Source organism: Bison bison, unplaced genomic scaffold (genome assembly GCF_000754665.1).
Source record: "Bison bison bison isolate TAMUID 2011002044 unplaced genomic scaffold, Bison_UMD1.0 scf7180017864172, whole genome shotgun sequence".
NCBI lineage: Eukaryota > Metazoa > Chordata > Mammalia > Artiodactyla > Bovidae > Bison > Bison bison.
The window spans coordinates 3,105,192-3,125,441 of NW_011494744.1; the positions used below are offsets into that span (position 1 = coordinate 3,105,192).

Here is a 20,250-nt window from a genome sequence, read left to right on the forward strand (position 1 = left end):
ATTGATGCTTTTGAACTGTGGTGTTGGAGAAGACTCTTGAGAGTCTCTTGGACTGCAAGGAGATCCAGCCAGTCCATTCTGAAGGAGATCAGCCCTGGGTATTTTGAGGGAATGATGAGCTGAAGCTCCAGTACTTTGGCCACCTCATGCGAAGAGTTGACTCATTGGAAAAGACTCTGATGCTGGGAGGGATTAGGGGCAGGAGGAGAAGGGGACGACAGAGGATGAGATGGCTGGATGGCATCACTGACTCGATGGATGTGAGTCTCAGTGAACTCCGGGAGTTGGTGATGGACAGGGAGGCCTGGCGTGCTGCGATTCATGGGGTTGCAAAGAGTGGCACACGACTGAGTGACTGAACTGAACTGAACTGAACTGAATAGATCTGAAGCTGTTGATTGATGGCCAATGAAATGTCGCACTTAGTTCATTTCTAGGTGACCTCCATGGTGCTATAATATTCATTTGGTGGATATTTGTGATCATCCAGTCATTGCCTATATGTTGTTTCATACCGAAAAATAATGCTAGTGGTTAGCTGCATTTGGTGTCAATAACACACCTTTTGAAGGAGTATGTAAATAATTTTCCAAAGCACCAGTTTAAAAGACAGTGTAACAAACAGAGTTAAATTTTAAAGTTTTAATTCATTGCCTAACGTTCAAAAAAAAATGAAGTCTAGTTGATTATATAACTTTAATATTTGAAAAAATTTATCCAGAAATTAACAATATAATACAATACACATTTGTACAAAAAAGAGGGGCATTTAAAAACTTCTGATCGTACAGACAAAAATATGATTAACTAAACAAAGATTAAAAAAGGACAGAACATTTTGTAAATACTGATAAATACTGTGCAATGCTTTAATTTACTGTGGCAGATACAAAAATCAAGAATTCATGAACAGATTATATAAAAAGAAAGCAACTGCATGAATTTTCTAGCTGTTTAAATTAACGAAATATAACAGTAGTGGTTCTTTTAAAAAATGAGGTATTAATTACACTGTAAACCAAAACCAGAGCATAAATAAATAAAGGCAATGTGCAATTTAGTGATAAATGATTATAAATTTCAACAACAGACAACAAACATTTTCCAGTTGTTTATGGACTCTGTCATTTAAAAATTTGGCTTGCTTGTATACTTCTTATTTAAAAATGACACAGCTATTGATATACAAGCACATCAAAGACATGCAGACCAAGCCACACAATTTTCCCATCTCTACCAAGTAGAAGTTTTGTTTACATTTTATTTAGAACACTTAAATCTGGTTTCTTATACATGATTCTTTTGTGCTTATTAGTTAGCAGTAACCTACACTAAACACCTTACTTTTTCTAGTTCAAGCAGTGTAAGAGAGAAGCAGTTTTATTTGCACATGGATTACAAACGGAGCAAACAAAACAAAACCAACATGCCCTTAAATCTCTTAGGTGTTCCAAGAATTTTAAGAAGAAAAATCCTTTAAATAGTATGTCAAAGTGGAAAAGTGGAATCACTTCTGTCCCAAACAGAATAATAAATGAACTAACTCCTTTCCTCCAGGATTCACAAGCTGGCTTTGGAAATGCAGAACAAGCTGATTAGTTCCTCCACCCTAGAAGAATTCTGCTGGTGGGGGTGTAGGAATCATAGCAATAAGATAGTAGTGTAACTTGGAAATCGGGAAAGTATTATTTGCATGTGAACCATGTGCTGGTACTAAATGCTGGCTTCATTATTATTGCAAATACACCCTCAGAGTTTTCTGAAGGAAAGCTATCAAAGTATAATACAGAAGTCGATTTGGAAATACTGTAATGTGCTAATAAAACTGCTTCATTTGCTGTAAATTAAAACCATTTACTGTCTGACTTAAAATGCAGTTTCTTTTTACATGGTGCTTTATTAAGAAAGTCCAAAAAGGGTACTTTTGAATTTGCTATATTCAGAATCCAGTGAAAAACAAACATTTGGGCCAAAATGTTGAACCCTATCTTTTCATCAAGCTATGTCACTGAGTGACTTTCGCTTCGCTTCATGTCATTTTGACACAAATGTTATCGTATTCACTTTTGTCAAATATCTTATCCTACTTGTTTTCAAAAAATTAGTGTTTCAGTACAACAGGTGATCAAAAAATACTATAAATAAGTCTTGTATGTCAGTCAAAGTATATATAAATCAGTTCTCTCTTTTTGTGCTTGTAATTGACTTAATCTATCTGTGACTAGTCAGATCTATTTCCTTTCTAGTATTCTGACCCCTAAGAAGAAAGGATTATACAAACAGTACAGAGTACTCAAAGTAACCAGTTTACTGAGCATGTGCATGCAGACTGACGATACTTAAAAGAATATAACCTGGAGTCCAATTAGTCTGAAAATAGTTACACTCTTGTACAATCATCTTTATTGATTTGTAAAAGCTGTACACACATCTAAAACCCTGAATTTACTTTGTAAAAATAAATCTTTAGCAATAAATGGCACTATCAAAATCCCATTATTCTCAGGCTATTATGTAGTTATTTACATGCTGATTTTCAGGAACGGTTGAAAAGAATCTTTAGAGGACCAAAGCCAGTATATCAAAAAAACCCCTGTAAATTGCATTTGCTATTATACTGTTGTTTAACCGCTATATGAAAATATGGCTACATGCCCCACATTAATGATAATGTAGCTGTCCATGTTGCTACTGTGTGCGAGCAGCACACGCTCTGCCACTGGGCTCCACCCACCCTGTCATCTCTTTACTGCACGATGCTTCCCCAGCGGAACACCTGTGATGCACTACTTATGGAGGATGATAAAGTGCTATAAAAGGAGGGACCGGACCCACCTGTCTCTGCCATCTGGTCTTTTTCTCACTCAAACTGTGTTGTGTTTTTAGAAAACCATGCCTCTACTGAACACACTTCATATTTGATTTTTTTTTTTAAGTCAGTCTTTTAAAGTTGGTGAGCTTTTTCAAGGTATTTTGAGACAGAAAACATGAAAAGGTTAAAGGCACAGTAAGAGGGAAGTGAATGCTACATATAAATGTATTTCAAGTCTTCTTGGTCACTCAAGTCCAAAACCTTCTGAATTTGAAATTCCAATGATCAATTTCTGTTTCAGGTCCTTTTTGCTCTTGTAGGGGGGAAGGCAAAGTTGATTGAAGCAGGTGTGGGCCACAGGCAACCTAGGGGAAACATTTTCTTCAAAGATACCAAGTCTTAAAACACACACACAAGGACTGCTAAGTAACTTTCCAAGTACCTGAACACACATACTCAAATCTATTTCACTAGACTGAGACGACTCATCCATTCCTTTACTGAACAAATACTTCTGGAGTACCTGTTGTGTATGAGGCACCATTCCACACCCTATGGCTGGGTTTACCAACAAGACAATGGCCCTGCTCTCACAAAACTTACATTCTAGAAGCATTATTTTTAGAGTCAGACAAATCAATCTGAATACAATCTCCCTCACTTTCTGGCTGTGAGATCTCGTTCAAGTGGCTTCATGTCTGCAAATCTCAATTGCCTCATCACATAAGGCAAACTATCCGAATGGGTGGAAAGACCCAGTAGAATAGTAGGAAAAATAACTATTATTTTAGCCTTGACTGTCAAAAAAATCATAACATTTCTGAGACACTTGATACCCACACTTCTTCTGTTGCTGCCCTCAAGGTACATGCAACCTTCATCCTCTGAATCTTTCTGATCAGATCTCCCAGTCCTCTACCCAATGACACTTTTATCTATATCCAAGATTCCAGCAGAATCCTTAGACCCTTTCCCTCAGTTTTTATGAACTCCGCAGAATCAGAACAGCTGTTGTGGTAGCAGTGATAAAGGAAAGGACAAATTTCAGTTCTAATTGATGAAAGGAAGAACTGACAGAGCTCGGGGAATACATAGGGCAGGAGAAAAAACATTTATAATCAAAGTAGTATCTACTCAAATTAGCTTTAGAAATTACAATGAGATTGGGAAAAGAAGTAAGTAGATCAACATTACCCCACCAACACTCTAGAAAATAATTTAAAGCCACCATCAGCATCACTTTCATATGCAAAATAAGGGAAAAAAAAAGACCGGCACTAGAAGTATTCCAGTACAACAGGACTTCTGGAACTAATTATAATAATAGCCAGAAAACTCACCTGGCATCTTAAATAAAAAGACTTTCAAGTAAAAATGAAGATCAGACAAACTAAATACTATGAAAAACAAGCTAGATTCTGGAAGTGATGATAAAGTAATTGACTTGGCAAAGTAAAAAGTTGATGGAAAGGAATTATTATCAGTTAGTATTGGTATGTCTCAAAATTAATAAAGAACCTTAAGCCAGAGTCTATCTTACTTCAAAGCCATGTTTACTTCGAGGATTTTTCTAAGAAAACAACTTCATGTGGAAAGAATCTTCTAATTCCAAGCATACTATTATTAGCAAGACCTACAGATTAAAAAAAAAAAACAAAGAATGACAATCTGGAAATTTACCAGTTAGTAGATGTTTCATTCTTTGAGATTTTAAAGTTTAAATCAGCCATTCCTCCTACAGGAACTCTGTCGCTTCCTGTAGTAAAATGTAACAACTTCTTTTGAAGATCAAGAGGAAATCCAAGAACAACATCCCAAAAGTATCTAGAGAACACAAAGGAAATGTATATAAAATGTATATAAAATGACAAAAGTCCTGCAGATGAGAATAAAATAATATAATGCAAGCTTTAGGGAAACAACTTCCCTTAAAGGTACATACTGCTCTCAAACTGAAATGGAGGAACGACAGGCTTCTATATATAAATTAGATTTTTGACTAACGTCATTATAAAAATAGTCCAGCAACAGAGAGTACATAAGCTATTTTTCTTCCATATAATTTTCCGTATTTTTCAACACAGTGCTATTAAAAGGCTTTTTATAAGCATGGCATCCCTGCAATTCTAGGACCAAAGTCATTTTTTAAAAGAAGTCAACTCTCTGGACTTCTGTAGAAACTTACTTATATCACTTTCTCCCAAGGGGACTGCTTAGTGATTTCATATTGAATATTCTCACATTACTTTCAAGAGATAAAAGAAGGCAGTGTGGGCTGTACGAGATTTCTGGTGACTTAACTTGATTCGAAGATTTTAAGTTACACAAATAAACCAACCACATTCCCTTTCATTCCCTCTTCAGCAGTCTCACTCTCAGAAGTACAAAGAGCTCACCGGATAGTCAAGTCAGTTTTTGCATAACCATCATACTGTGTACTTCTCTGCAGGGCGTGCATATCCAGCTCAGGACTTCCACAGACCAGAATTTCAACCTCTTCTGGACGAAGCAGCTGCCAATAATTATTCATCAAAAATGATAAGAAAAAGTGATGATGAAAAAACGTGAAACTGGAACTGTTTTCATTGAATCAAGCAACAAAAATCATGACCTTCTTATAGTAAATCAAACCATTTTTTAAGGAAAAATATTTTCCATTTATATTTTTCGTACTGAGATATTTTTGCTTCTGAAAGTTTATAAATCTTATCCAACTCTTAGATTCCCCCTTTTGCAAATAACAGCAATTAGCTAGAAAAACAAGCAGATGATTAAGCATAAATCCAAATTACAGCTCTTCCCCAAGACGCAGCTTGGAACTCTGAGCCACTCTAGCATCTACTGACAGGCCTGTGTCCAACACCCATGAAGCCGCCTGCGCACAGTTGGCGGCTGAGTAGTAGGTTAGTCTGTTTTGTGTTGTTCACTTGTTTTTTCACCTACGTAGCTTGTCTCCCACCTAAAGAGATTAGAATTTAAAAGTGAAGACTTGCTACACTATTCATTTCCCCTCCTTCCACCCCTATAAATACAGTTCATCGCAGACAAAACTTAATTAGAAATCAACAAGTGCTCCACATTCAAAGGTACTTTCAATAAACATGTGATAAAGACCATCACATACTGAGAGCTGGACTAGAAACAAAGCTGAGCGCCGAAGAATTGATGCTTTTGAACTGTGGTGTTGGAGAAGACTCTTGAGAGTCCCTTGGACAGCAAGGAGATCCAACCAGTCCATCCTAAAGGAAATCAGTCCTGAATATTCATTGGAAGGACTGATGTGGAAGCTGAAACTCCAATACTTTGGCCACCTGATGCGAAGAACTGACTCATTTGAAAAGACCCTGATGCTGGGAAAGATTGAGGGCAGGAGGAGAAGGGGACGACAGAGGATGAGATGGCTGGATGGCATCACCAACTCAATGGACATGAGTTTGAGGAAACTCCGGGAGTTGGCGATTGGCAGGGAGGCCTGGTGTGCTGCAGTCCATGGGGTCACAAAGAGTTGGGCACGACTGAGTGACTGAACTGAACTAAACTGAAAGACCATTACTCTTTGGTCTTTGCAAGTTCTTTGCACGAACTTTGCAAGTTCTCTCCTATGCAAAATAATTCATATGGAAGACCTCACTCCAAACCCTCCTTATAAAACTGAGTGGAGATGGCTTGATGGAGTGTGCCCAGAGGAGCAGGGATGAAGAGACACTTTTATGACATTTCTGATGTGGCATTCTCAACAGCAGCTGACCCACACTCACACAGCTAAGAAAAAGTCAAACCAACCAGAGCCCACCATGACTCTGGAGACAAACTACTTCCTGAGGGTAAAAGGCCACTCGGAGTTGCTGGGGGACCCCTGAAGAGGAATGAAGCAGCTATAAAAACCTGTTCCTTAAACAGTGAGAAGTTGTAGCTTTTGCCGGGAGCTTATATGTTAACCATTTTCCGTGCTTTGCACCTCAGTTTTAAAGATCTGGAGCCCTTGGGGATCTCTTCATCCACTCTACTTGGGGAAATTTTTTAAAGCTTAGAAGACATATTTTAAGACATAGCATGATGGGTGAGGGGGATGGAGTTGACTGGTCTTTTTTCCCTTTAGAGAATTAAGGCTGAAATGAGAGAACTATTTTTCTTTCCAGCTCTATCTTTAAAAACTAGAAAACAATTTTTTTTAATTTAAAAGTTAAAAAAATATTTTTTAATTTAAAATGTTCTGAAGAATTACTTGTCAATATCATGGTATTACAAACCCTAACTGAAAGCATGAAGCTTTAAACTCACCATTAGGGCATTTGAAGCACACACACTATGAAATCCATAATAAAATGCAGCAAACTGCTTATAGATGGATTTGTTGAGAAGAAAGTCAATATAAAGCTGTACATATTCTGAAAAGCAATTTTACATCTGTTAAATAATAAAAGTAAATGGCAAACACTAATGTGCTTTAATTAAGAAATGGTGTTTTAACTTACCTTTCCTATTTTGATTGGTAACTGGAATTTTATCACCACCTGGCTTTAAATTATAGGACTTAATTATTCCGAATTCTTCTTGAAACACCTGATGGGAGATACCGACACACCACATTTATTGGTATATGTTAACAGACTTCAGTGAACAGGTTTGTAAAACTTGAAAAGTTTTTCCCCTTTTCTAAATTACAAAATACAGAAAGCTTAGGCTCTTGTGATATTTGTATTAAGAATGGTGTCATGAAAGCATTTTGGAGTAAAAAAGTGGGGTCTTAACCCTCTTGAATACAGCTAAACACTTTGCTGCTGCTGCTGCTAAGTTGCTTCAGTCACGTCCGACTCTGTGTGACCCCATAGACGGCAGCCCACCAGGCTCCGCCGTCCCTGGGATTCTCCAGGCAAGAACACTGGAGTGGGTTGCCATTTTCTTCTCCAATGCAGGAAAGTGAAAAGTGAAAGTGACGTCGCTCAGTCGTGTCCGACTCCTCGAGACCCCATGGACTTCAGCCTACCAGGCTCCTCCGTCCATGGGATTTTCCAGGCGAGAGTACTGGAGTGGGGTGCCATTGCCTTCTCCAAAGCTAAACACTTTACTGACGTTTAAAAAAAATTGTGTGACCATTTGGGTAGCACTCAGGCCTTTGGAGCTATGGGGATTACCACCATTTCCACCTTCCGATTATTTTTAGGCGAGTGGAAGTGAGAGAACTTTGGTCTGATCGAGTAACTTCTGCTCCTTACTTCTTGTACTGAACCAACAGAAGAGGCTTGTTTTTAGAAGGTAAAAGCTCTGAGAAAGTAACTGCGTCCAGGATATAGGCCAGGTGCCTTGCAGAGTACCCTCAGCCTTGCTGGCTTTCCTTGATTGTTTACTTACACATGTCTGCTTCAATGTCTTTGGGCTTCCCTGGCGGCTCAGACGGTAAGGGATCTGCCTGCAATACAGGTGACTTGGGTCTGATTCCTGTGTCAGAAGATCCCCTAGAGTAGGAAGTGGCAACCCACTCCAGTATTCTTGCCTGGAGAATTCCATGGACAAAGGAGCCTGGCAGGCTATAGTCCACGGGGGTCAAAAAGAGTTGGATGCAACTGAGCAACTAACACTTACTTTTTCACTGTTTTTATTGGGTTAAGATCCTTTAAGATAGGGAGTGGTATGTACAGATCAATCCTTGTTCCTCTTTTCTAACAATGGGTATATGGTAACAAAAGGTATTTTTCATACATAAAATACCTGGTTAACAGAAAGCTATTTGCCCTTAATGGTACCTGAAATGTGGAATAGAAATCTTCTTCAACATTGCCTTCATATGACAGGAGTTCACTTAATCCATGGGCCAACTCCTGTAAAGAGAAACCTGTTATTTGTGTTTTTAAATCAAATAGTACTACCCAAACAGTAAACCAGGTCTACTATAGCTCACTTACAAGTGAGATAAACTCAGATTTTGAAATAAAGATAATATTGGGACATATTTTCTAGGGTAAAAAATACTGGTTAATGATTTCTACCATGTAAAAGGTTTGGAAAAATTTACCGGAAAGGTCACATGAAGGAAAATATCCAGTTATACCCATAAAGGCATAACTCTGGGGTCTATTCTTATGTATAAGCTAAGAGTATAGTTTCCATCGTAATTCACTGCTATTTGCAATATCACTGTTTATGAATTTGTAGTATTTCTCATTCTCAGTTTATATTCTTAAAAAAACCTGTTAGTGTTTTATAATTCCTCTTTTAAACGTAAAAATACACAGTTTATATGTGTTAAGTGGCTTTTACATTTCAGTTAAGGGCTCTCCCCCCCCAATAAAAAGTTGAGAACACTGGAAGAAATGTTTCCCTACATTGTAACTCATGTTTCCCCTGAACAGAGATTTATAAATAGAAAAACTAAGCCAATATTTTTTAAAATTTCAGGTTGTATGAAAAATGTTTTATTTTAAATATTGGCAGAAAGATAAAGAACAGCATGTTTAGAATGAGCTTACACACTTTAAATATTAAGTTTTCCATTTCACTAAAATAAATTTTAAAACAAATCTAGGGTGACATAGGTTTTAGTATGATTCTTATCATTTGTTTCAATTACTAATAAAGTTATGGATGCTGAAAATTATAATTGGGAGATCTGAATTTTTTAAAAGAATTCAAGGAACTAGTAGATGAATCCAATTGAAAGAATTTACCATATTCTTTTAAAGATCAAATTTTTAGTGATAAAATACAAAGTCAATTAGGTAATAAAGTTATTTACTCAGATCTGCTTTATTCGACTGTAAGGAATTTTATTCCCAGCCTTTCTATTTTCAAAACTCAATTTTTATTTTTTTTATCTATAGTTAAGATTCTTAAATGTAAAAATATTATTAATTAGCCCATAGTTCATTTTCATGATTTTTATAAATATAAAATTAAAAGTGCGTGAAGATATAGGTTTTATATACTATTCGAATACCCTGGTATTATTTAACAGACTGTATTGGACAGTGACTCAAACAGAAAAGAAAAGAGCTACTGCAGTTGCTGATTTAAGGTTATACTTAGCCTCTCCATTCTCAACTGAACCCCTCAAGGGTAATTTTCACAAGGCTGTGTGGGGAAGATTTGTTGTTGCCATGGGATAGTTCTGATGCTTTGAGTCATGGATCCCTTCTCTACAAAAGCAATGGAGTTTCCATTAACGCGGTCACGGAAAAGCACTGGCCTATTAACGCTATACTGAAGGCTCCATCATTGAATATTTTGCTTATTTTCTGTGATTTTTTTAAATCCTTATTCACAAATACTGTGTTTAAGAAATGTATCACTATAGGTTTCTCTTTGCTTGCCTGCTTACTCTTCTTGAAACACATATTGTACAGATACAAATAGTAAACAAAGCACTGATAAAAAAAAGCACAAAACTTTTTTCTAGATAATTTTGCCATATATGAAATGGGAATTAGGTGCTAATTTTAATAGATGCCATTAATAAATTGATATTCCATTTTAAAAATTTAAAAAAATTCCCTGCATTCTACTATCCTAACAAAGTAGTTTTCTTGCTTCCTTTCTATCTTCATTCATACCTGTACAGACACTCAGTTTTTTTCAGCTGATCTCATAGTTTATGCACAATCTTGATTCATCATTAAAGAGGCAATATAGGAATATGAAATTAACTCAGTATCATCTTTAGCTCCATAATATGAAAAAACATATTGGTATAGTCATTCATAAAATATCCATTATTATTAACTAAAAACTTGGATCCAAATTACTCAAGTTCAAATAGCTTTAATCCTAAAATCAGACAATTTATTGGTAAAAATCAGTAAATACATAAGGAAATTTATTGGTAAAAATTTGACAAAAACTGCATATATGAGACAAAAAAAAAATCACAGAAATCTAAAATGAGAAGTTAGTTCAGCCATTAGTATATATAGTATTAAAATGTTTTATACACCAGTATATATTAGTGTATAGTTGTAACAATGACTCCCATTGTTATACAAATAAGCAAATTCAGTAAATTGTCCAGGGTCATAGGTAGCATGTGGCCAAAATACAGGACTATAGAGGGCAAATCTTTCTTAAGTAGAATTTACTCTATTACCTTTTCCGACTACTGAGTCTTGTAAAAATATGGATTTAGGCTCTTAATTCAAAAGAATCCAAACTTACTTTCAAAAATGTGTTTGATATCACATGAAGAATGGTTTTCTAATTGGTCACATGTTCTGGAGAGGTTTTTCAACTTTGGTAGGAAGGTTCCAACCCTACACCAAAGTGATCTGACCATTAACTAGAACACAACAATATTTAAATAGGCCCTTAATGAACAAAGAGGATGTCCACATCTAGCTACTTACTAATAATAAGGGGAATTCTCTGCTGACCAATGGCTATCGAAATTCAGCTGTGAAAAATATTATTATTGTAGGGGATTGTCAGGATGATGAGCATACTATCCACATTCTTCTACTAAATTTTAACACTGGATTAAATCTGATGATTGGAAATCTAGTCTCTGACTAGCAGAATATCAGAGCCAGGTCTGTGAAATTCATTAATTTTATTAAGGGTGTTGTTGCAGACATTGTTAATGATATTGCATAGTGACACATTGATAAGAATCCACAGAAGCAATCAAGTATTGAATACTGAATACTTTATCATCTCGTGTAATCTTCCCAATATGTAAGTTTTACTATTCCACTGTTCACATAAGGAAACTAGAGTTCAGAAACATAAACAGCTTATTCAAATTCACAGAGCTAGTAAGTTGCAGAGGCCAGATTCAAATCTCTGCCTCTGACTCAAAGTTTGTTCCACTATGCTGGAAGAACTAAGTGCTGCAAAGTGGGTTATGTGTCTCTACAGAGAAGGAGAAAATTAGACAAAAGAGGAGATGGGTTACAAACGTAAAGGGAAACCATATCTAAACATAAAAATAGTTATCAGGAGGAGACAGACTGTAGTAGAAGAAAGAAGATTCAGCAGTAAGGGACAAGATACTAAACAACTGTATACTTACAGGCATAATTTGACACAAGTCGTCAGTGGTAACACTGCAGATGCCTACTGGCGTATTTTGATCACTAGGAACGATGGGAGGGCTCAATAATTTCTTATAGCAGCAGGGGGGGAAACGAATATCCAAAGTAATGCTGTTATAAACAGCTAGTCCCATAAGCTGTGCATACTAAATGTTAAGCATTAACATAAAATCCATGACAACAAATGAGTTTTGAATTATGCATCTATTTCTCGCATACTTCTTTCAGATCTAACACTGATTTTCTAATTAATCCCACATACTTACTCTTTGCTTTATTTTCCCTTTATTTTACGTAATATAATTCCTTGATTACCAAAAATCATGTAAAAAGGAGAGGTTCAGGTAATAGGATTTAATGATTTCCCTAGAAAACTGCTTATCTAAGATCACAATAGCAAGTTCACACATTTCTATAAAGTATTTAACATTTAAGAAAACTTCTACATTTAAACAAAGATGGTGGTGATTTTATTAGCAGCAGTTTATTCAGAACTCGCTGCAGAACATGCCATTGATTTTGGTGACAATTCTGGGTATTTTCAAACTAAATACAGGCTACGTAGAGAGAGCTGTATTGAGTAGGCGTATGGAAACACACACACACAGACGTCTGCATACACACACACTACCGATAAGACACAATCTCCCACAGTAACACCTGAAAGACTTAGTACTTGGAGTTTACTCAAAGTGTTAAGTTAAAAAGCTACAGATGTTATATTTATAAACTTTGCCCAACTGTATTTTTTTTTATCAGTTATACAGCAGAATGTTACTTCATCCATTTGATAAATGAGGGGTTTTAGAGCAAATTTTATGACATTTCAACTGTCAAAGATTATATTAAGTTCTTAAGGAAGTCATTACTTTTACTGACTTAAAAGGAAATCTAAACATATGGTCTGGACAAATCATTAAAAACAATTTAAAGGATTAGAAAATAGCCAATATTTTAATTTGCTAGGGCAGAAAAAGGCTAATAATAATCTAAGGAACAGTTATGTTATTTTATAGGTAACCATACCAACAGAGACCGAGCAGTGTGTTCTAGAGGAAAGATATTGAAAATAAGCTCTAATATACTCCTATAACTACGATAATAACAATAACAGAGGGACCACACTACTGCAGTTACCATTTATGATCATTTACTGTAGTGATAAGTTCTAAGCATTTTTCATGACAATTTTTTAAAAAAAATTATAATCCTGAAGGAAGGTTTTTAACAGCTAAGAAAGCAGGTTCGCAGGATCTGCTTTAGGGCACCTTGATTGCAGGAGAATCACGCTGCACTTCATACTAAAGCTGCTCTGGCTGAAGCAGGGGTTGGGGTGTGGGAATTCTGCCGGAGATGCCATGTGGTGCAAACAGGGCGGAGTTTGGAAACCCTGAACTGCATTATATTGCCCCACCCTTAGTTCCAATGCCTTCCTGGTAATTCTGCTTCTAAAAAACTATTAGATTATGGCTCTTCATGTGACCTTCAAAACATTTTATAATTATTACTATAGGTTTCACTATAATATTTCTTGTAAACTCCAAGGCCTTAATATTTAAAAATAATCGTATTAGACATACAACACTGTGAGAACTGATAGCCCAACCCATCTTTGGCTCTGAAATTTTAGTGAATGCTTTTGTGTGTGTGTGCTCAGTCGTGTCCACCTCTTTGCAACCTCATGGACTGAAGCTCGCCAGGCTTCCTCTGTCTATGGGATTTCCCAGGCAAGAATATTGGAGTGGGTTGCCATTGCCTTCTCCAGGGGATAGTCCCAACCCAGGGATCAAACTCATGTCTCCTGCATTGGCAGGCAGATTCTTTTACCACTGAGCCCACCTAAGAAGCCCCTCTGAAGTTTTAAAACTGAAATTATGTATGGAGCCAATTATATTTTCTTAATCACCACACCTACCACTTCTAAATGTTTTGTTCTCTTCACCTGTGGTAGATTTTTCAACCACTTATGTGACCACAGTCCACCGTCATCACACGTTTTTCATACACAATATCATGCTTTTCAGGGCAGCAACCTTTATATAGTTTGTGTGTGAGATCAATACACATAATAATGAGATAGTGGTGGTTATAAATTAATTTTAGATATAACTGTTAAACTTGTAATATACAACATCTAAATACATTTAATATGATCTTTTGGGTAATGATTGAATAGAAACTAATGCCTATTGCCAAAAAAAAAAAAATCTGGTAAGCACATTCACAATATCACATATACTACTCTAAAAATGTAGTGTAAGAGCTGATACTTTATTACAAACACTAGAAAGTCAAAATAAGCCAAACCTAAGCCATGATAAGAATGAGAAGTATGACAAACATACTTATCAGGAAATTCAAATGACTCCTAGTGTAGTGAGAAGCGTTAATAACGTAGGCCTTCAATGAAGTTACAACATTCAACAAATGACTACTGTCAATAACAGAATGAAAATATGAGTCTAGGAACTGTTACACGTTCCTTACTGTGGGCTTGGCACTTTGGACCTTTAGATACGACAACACATAATCAAATTTCAGGTTAAGTTTACTATCAGTGTGTGGTTTTCCCTACTCCCTTTTCTTCCATGCAGTTTCTTGATTTCCATATACATTCTTTGGGATGTATTCCAACAAATGTCACAAAGTCAGATGATATTCAAAGCCCTCCATCAGACGGCTCTTAATCTTTTTTTGCCTGAATATTCCTTGGAAGGACTGATGCTGAAGCTGAAGCTCCAATACTTTGGCCACCTGATGCAAAGAACTGACTCATTGGAAAAGACCCTGATGCTGGGAAAGACTGAAGGTGGGAGGAGAAGGGGACAACAGAGGATGAAATGCTTGGATGGCATCACGGACTCAATGGACATGTGTTTGAGTAAACTCTGGGAGTTGGTGATGGACAGGGAGGCCTGGTGTGCTGCAGTCCATGGGGTCGCAAAGGGTCAGACATGACTGAGCGACTGAACTGAATTGAATCTTTTTTGCCAGCACCATCTATAGCTCTCAGAGAGCCCCCTGCTCCCATCAAGTGGACCTACACATTGCTCTGTGGTGTGGACTCTTTCCCAGCCGTTCTCCCAGTCCGGGTCCCACTCTCTCCAGTACTGGTTCCATTTAAAAACTCTCCCTTCTCTGGGAGGAATGCAGTGAACTGCTTCCTTCTCAAGATTCCTCAGCACTTAGTGCCGAATGGTCACTGACTGAGAACAACCACCTGCACGGGTGGTCATCGTCCATCCAGACGGTAAGCTTCCTAAAGCAGGGATTTTTTCTTTTTTTAACCTGTGTATCCCTAGGGTTTGCTCATTTATTTATTCTCTCTTTCTTCCACAGACACTTATACTTTTCAGAATTTAAAAATGAATGCAGAAGGCATCCTGTCCAATCTCCTACCCAACACAGGAACACCCTCTCCAACAAACCTGAAGGAATCAGAGGATGGCGTAGGAATTTATATCACTTTAAAAAACACTATAAAATAATTCTGTATGCTTCAAATGTTCCCATTCCATTCAACTTTTAATTCTTATGACCGTCTCAGGATTTGAGGCCACATTAGGTTTAATCTTCATAATTTCAATTTAGAAAACTGAGTGAAGTAAGCACAAAGTCAAAGAACTAAAGGAATAGTTCATTGTGAATAGGAAAGATACTATGACTTTTAAAAATGTCTTAACTTTCTGATAATTTAGGTTGTAAATGAAATAGCAAATAATACTTGAGATAAGGTTTTCAGAGAAATATGTTAACAGTTCAGTCACTCCTTCCAGTTAACTAAATCTGCTGATAATTATATAGCTGTGATATTACAAAATAATAAAGACTACTGAAAAATCTACTAGTAAATTTAATAAGAATCTTTAATCTGAATAAATTAATGAGAAGAGTTTTCCAAAATTCAGATAAAATTCTTAAAAATCTCTAATCTACTAGCACCTCCTAGTGGAAAGTTTAAAGGATACAATTCCAACCAATCGGAATTCAGAATAGTTATCACATTTAAAGCTGCTAAACCAATGGCAGTATGAATCCTTATGATATGTAAACATGCCTGAAAAATAGAAGCATAATTTCATCAATATGATTGATTTAAAAAATCAGAATGGTAAACATGTACATGATATCTTATCTATTAGAAGCAAAACACTTCAGCAATAGTTATGTTACAGACCAATTGTCATGTTAAAATATATCAAATATGGGTCCAGAGAGTGTGCAAGAGCCTCTTATTCTTCACTGGTACCCTGAACCAAGGGTTGAAATGGTAAAAAGACAGAAACTAAATTAATCAGTTGATTTATAGAAACTATAGTTTTATACTTTATAAGTTATCATATCATATCATAAGTTATTAATTCTGAGGATTATCTGGAAACTTCATCACTCTCATCTCTATTTCCCATTACCAGAGAGATATTATATAAACATATATACAAAATTAAGAAAAATAAAGAATAAAAAAAACACTTAAAACTCTTTTGAAGAAAACGCTTAACAATACTCAGGGTTATATATATAGGTGTTTTCTCTAAATCAAATGAAAGCAAATTAAAGTTCAAAGGTTTATTTAATGCTTCCTATTTATTAAAATGGCTCATTATTTTATGACAGACACTTTGAATATTAGTGATGAGCAAACTATAGCTCTGATCTTAAAATTTTTAATGTTCTTTTTATTTCAATGACAAATTTTTACATATTTGGCTTAGTCAGAAAACATGTGAATGCTTCTATGCTAATACATTTTGTGTAGGATTCCCAATAAGATTATAAATATTATAATCATCAATTTGGTCAATTTAAAAAATGTAACTGTCTTTAACAAATTATTCAACATTTATGATTGACAAAACATCTGTAAAATCATAGATTAAAAATGAGTGACTACTTAAATCTAATGATCAGGAAGAAAACACTTTCATAGAAATTAGCTACTCACCATAATCTGGATGAAAAATTTGGCGAATTAGGAGGAGGAACCATTCTTTAGTCAAGCCACCCATATCCAAACCAGCCTCCCCTACAAATGTAACTTTCAACTTCTTTTTCAGGTCTGCTCTTTTCCGAGTTAACTGTTTGAGGAAATTATAAGACAGAGGAGAACAAAAGGCAGTAAAAAAGGAAATTAACCTTTTAAATTCTTGGAAATGTATTATCATATTTACAATGTTACAAAACTTCATCCATCCATCCATCCAATAAATCTGCCCAACCCTATTGTAATGTTTGTTGTATAGATCAAGCAACAGAATTAGGAAAGTCAGGTACCTTGCTCAAGGTTATTGCCTACTGGCATCGTACTGACTCCAAGATTTTAATTTAGCCAAATACTATACAAAGTAATTCATTTAAACTTGCCTTCAACACTGAAGTTTAAAAAAAATCACATTACTAAATCAAATATTGTAATATTCACATGGAAATCTGGTTGAAGAACTGTACATGGTTGAAGCTTAATAATACATGTATATACAATCAAAGTATCAATATGTTTGACCCTAAATGTACCCAATATACCCTTGTAGATCAGACTTCCAATTTTACAGATGAGTAATCTGAGGCCTGGAGGAATTAAAATGACTTGTTAGGCACCCAACCAGTTAACAAATGTGGTCTAGAATCTACATTATATATTCAGAAATATGAATTACTCATTTAAGTGTTCTATATGAAATCCTTTTCTGAATATTTAACAACAAACCACTAAAAAACATAAAAAATGAACATAAGGCTTAACTGTGAATACAGAACTGATTTTAACCATTGTATCAAAATATAAGGAAGCACACCACTGGCACACAGAAATAAAGAAAGCTTACTAAGATTTTAGTAATAAGCCATATTATCAAATTATTTAAAGCTTTAGTCAATTAATACTATTCTGGAATAAATAATCTATACCTCATCAAGAGAATCGCTAACCAGATGTGTCCGCCTTACTTTCATATTTAGAAACAACATATTCATATCAGGTCTCTGTCTTCGAGATACTTTATCCACCAGACTTTGCTGATTGAAAAAAAGAGCAAACATTTTCATTTTTACTTGAACTATAATCTCATTTAACACATTTAAACACTTAGGTAAAAATAACTTACATTCTTCTCTTTACCATCTCTCACATAAACAATTTCATAAACTCAGTTATGCAAATTTTGATTAATGAAAATGCCTTAATTATTTCATTTTGGGACACTGATAACAGAAGGGGATACAAAATGGAGGACCCCAAAATAATTCAACTTCTACAGTAAAAGAATGTTGCATTACTGCTTCTACATGTCTCACCTCTTACACAGCAAAGTTTTCTGTTTAATAAATACAAACAAAGGGGAATACTGGGAACAAGGCACATACTTCTGATGATAAGCTTGGCTTATGCTTTTTAAGATACTGGATTTACTCTAAAATCTACTTTTAGAAAGTAATTTTCAACATATTTCAGAAACCATCAACAACGTTCATATCCTTTGTCCCAATCGTAAACAGAGGAAATATTTTATATAGTGACATTCATCACAGCATCATCTATAAGAGGAAAACTTTAGAAATATACTAAGTATGAATCTCTAGTGGAATTACAATACTTATCAAAAATGATGGTCATAAAATTATGTAAATAACATGGAAAATGTTTAAGGAATGTACAACTAAAAAAAGCGAGGAAACAAAATTGTATACACAATATTGTTTCAACTCTGATGCCTTTTAAAGATAATATACGTAAAGACTATCAAAAGCAAATTCCCTACAATGTCAACAATATTTATGCCTGGGTGTTGGAAATAAGGGGATGTTTTACAAAAATATAAGAAATATATGAATGTCATTTATCATGTAAAGTCTACATGCTTGTATAATATATTTATCTAAACTCTTTTTCAGACTACCTCATCCTCTTTGGTAGCAAAGAAAATGAATTATTGTGCAGATTAAAGATAAACATTCTGACATTTTAATTACATGCAGCAATATGCTTTAGCAGGTAAAATTTTAATACCCCAAGTCTATATAGTAAGGCTACTTTCATGATTTTGTAGATGACTATAATAATACACTGATTCAGAGCCCTTCTTCATCTCTCCAAGTATTCGATTCTAAAGGCTTGCAGAAGGTTTTTTTTTTTTCTTTCCCCTTCTCTGGGTCCTCTCTTTTGTGCTCAAACAGATCTATATTCCTAGCGTAGTATGCAGTGTCATGGACCTGTTTTTCCAACCCTTTCTTATCTTCTGTTCCCAGTCGAGCTCCTGGGAAGCCATCACACTGGAAATATCCAACAAACAAATTTGAACTAGGATGCTAATGGAAGACAAAGCTTAGTGGCTACTCCTCCCATCAGAAATTCATACTGCATAGAAAGTGCTTCAGATGAAAGAAATAACCCAACGATGGTAGAATTTTAGACATAGACTGATGAGGAAGTTATTTTTAATCTGGGAAATCACTTTCACAACTTTAAATTATACTATATAAGTTCTTGCTTATATTAACCATCTATAAGGTTACCCTGTGTCAAAATAGTCACTAGTCATTAATTCCAAATGGTATGGCAGTTTACAAGCTAAAATGCTGGGAAATACCCATAACTGAGAATACCACTGGACTCTTCAATTGCTACTCATTTGTGCCCATGCTCTGAGGAAGACAGCCCAGGATACATTCTACAGCTGCCACTCTCCTTTTGATTGGAAGGAAATTTAAAAGAAGATATTTAAAATCTTAAGTGTGAGTGGCACAGCAGAAAACTGCTCAGAGGAACTTAAACTTCTAGCTCTTTAGATTTTTTTCTTATAAATAGAAAAAAATCATAGCCCAAGGCTTTAAAAAAAAAAACTAAAAAGGCACATGAAATGGCATAAATGTTAATCATCAAAATGACTAGCTATATATAGACTAATCTTTGAGCCAATATCTAAGCAGGATTAATAATTCTGGTGCTAAATACTCCTGTTGAAATCTACTTTTCAGCAGGGTAATATGGCTATGTTACTCCTTTGGTACACAGAGGCGGTATCATTTCTTCTAATATGCCAATACTCAGTGTAAACTGACTCTGGGATGTCACTAGTCACTCAGATTCTTTGCCCTGCTCTGTGATAGCAAACAATACTCACCTTCTGGTAAATTACTGAAGAATCAACAACTCTTACTTTTATGATATTTGAAGTATTATAATTTATGCCTTAGAATTCTTTTTATATCCTTGAACAAGACATGGAAATCATTTCCTTGTACTCTACAGGTCTCTCTTGGGGTCTCTATTTTAAGAAGACTATAGCCAACCTCTCTAAGTTTTAAAGTTGTAAGTAATCATGTCGCAAAAGCAGAAACTCAAAAACATTTGAGTATAAAAATGTATAGTCTAGAGCTCTAATTTTTTTTTTTAAAAAAAGCACAATCAAAGTAATTATG

At 35.3% G+C, this 20,250-nt stretch overlaps 1 protein-coding gene across 1 annotated transcript in view; it reads right to left on the bottom strand.

The window, feature by feature from the left end:
- Positions 1-682: 682 nt before the first annotated feature.
- Positions 683-20,250, bottom strand: part of HECTD2 (HECT domain containing E3 ubiquitin protein ligase 2) — a 55,436-nt gene continuing 35,868 nt past the window's right edge. Inside the window, exons 12-21 of the mRNA XM_010842222.1 lie at positions 17,740-17,847; positions 16,778-16,910; positions 15,801-15,889; positions 11,811-11,978; positions 8,557-8,631; positions 7,288-7,375; positions 7,094-7,200; positions 5,209-5,324; positions 4,493-4,636; positions 683-3,177 (exon numbers count right to left, since the gene is read on the bottom strand). Of these exons, the coding sequence (XP_010840524.1) occupies positions 3,057-3,177; positions 4,493-4,636; positions 5,209-5,324; positions 7,094-7,200; positions 7,288-7,375; positions 8,557-8,631; positions 11,811-11,978; positions 15,801-15,889; positions 16,778-16,910; positions 17,740-17,847 (1,149 nt within the window). The 3' untranslated portion in view covers positions 683-3,056. The remainder of the gene's footprint in view (positions 3,178-4,492; positions 4,637-5,208; positions 5,325-7,093; positions 7,201-7,287; positions 7,376-8,556; positions 8,632-11,810; positions 11,979-15,800; positions 15,890-16,777; positions 16,911-17,739; positions 17,848-20,250) is intronic.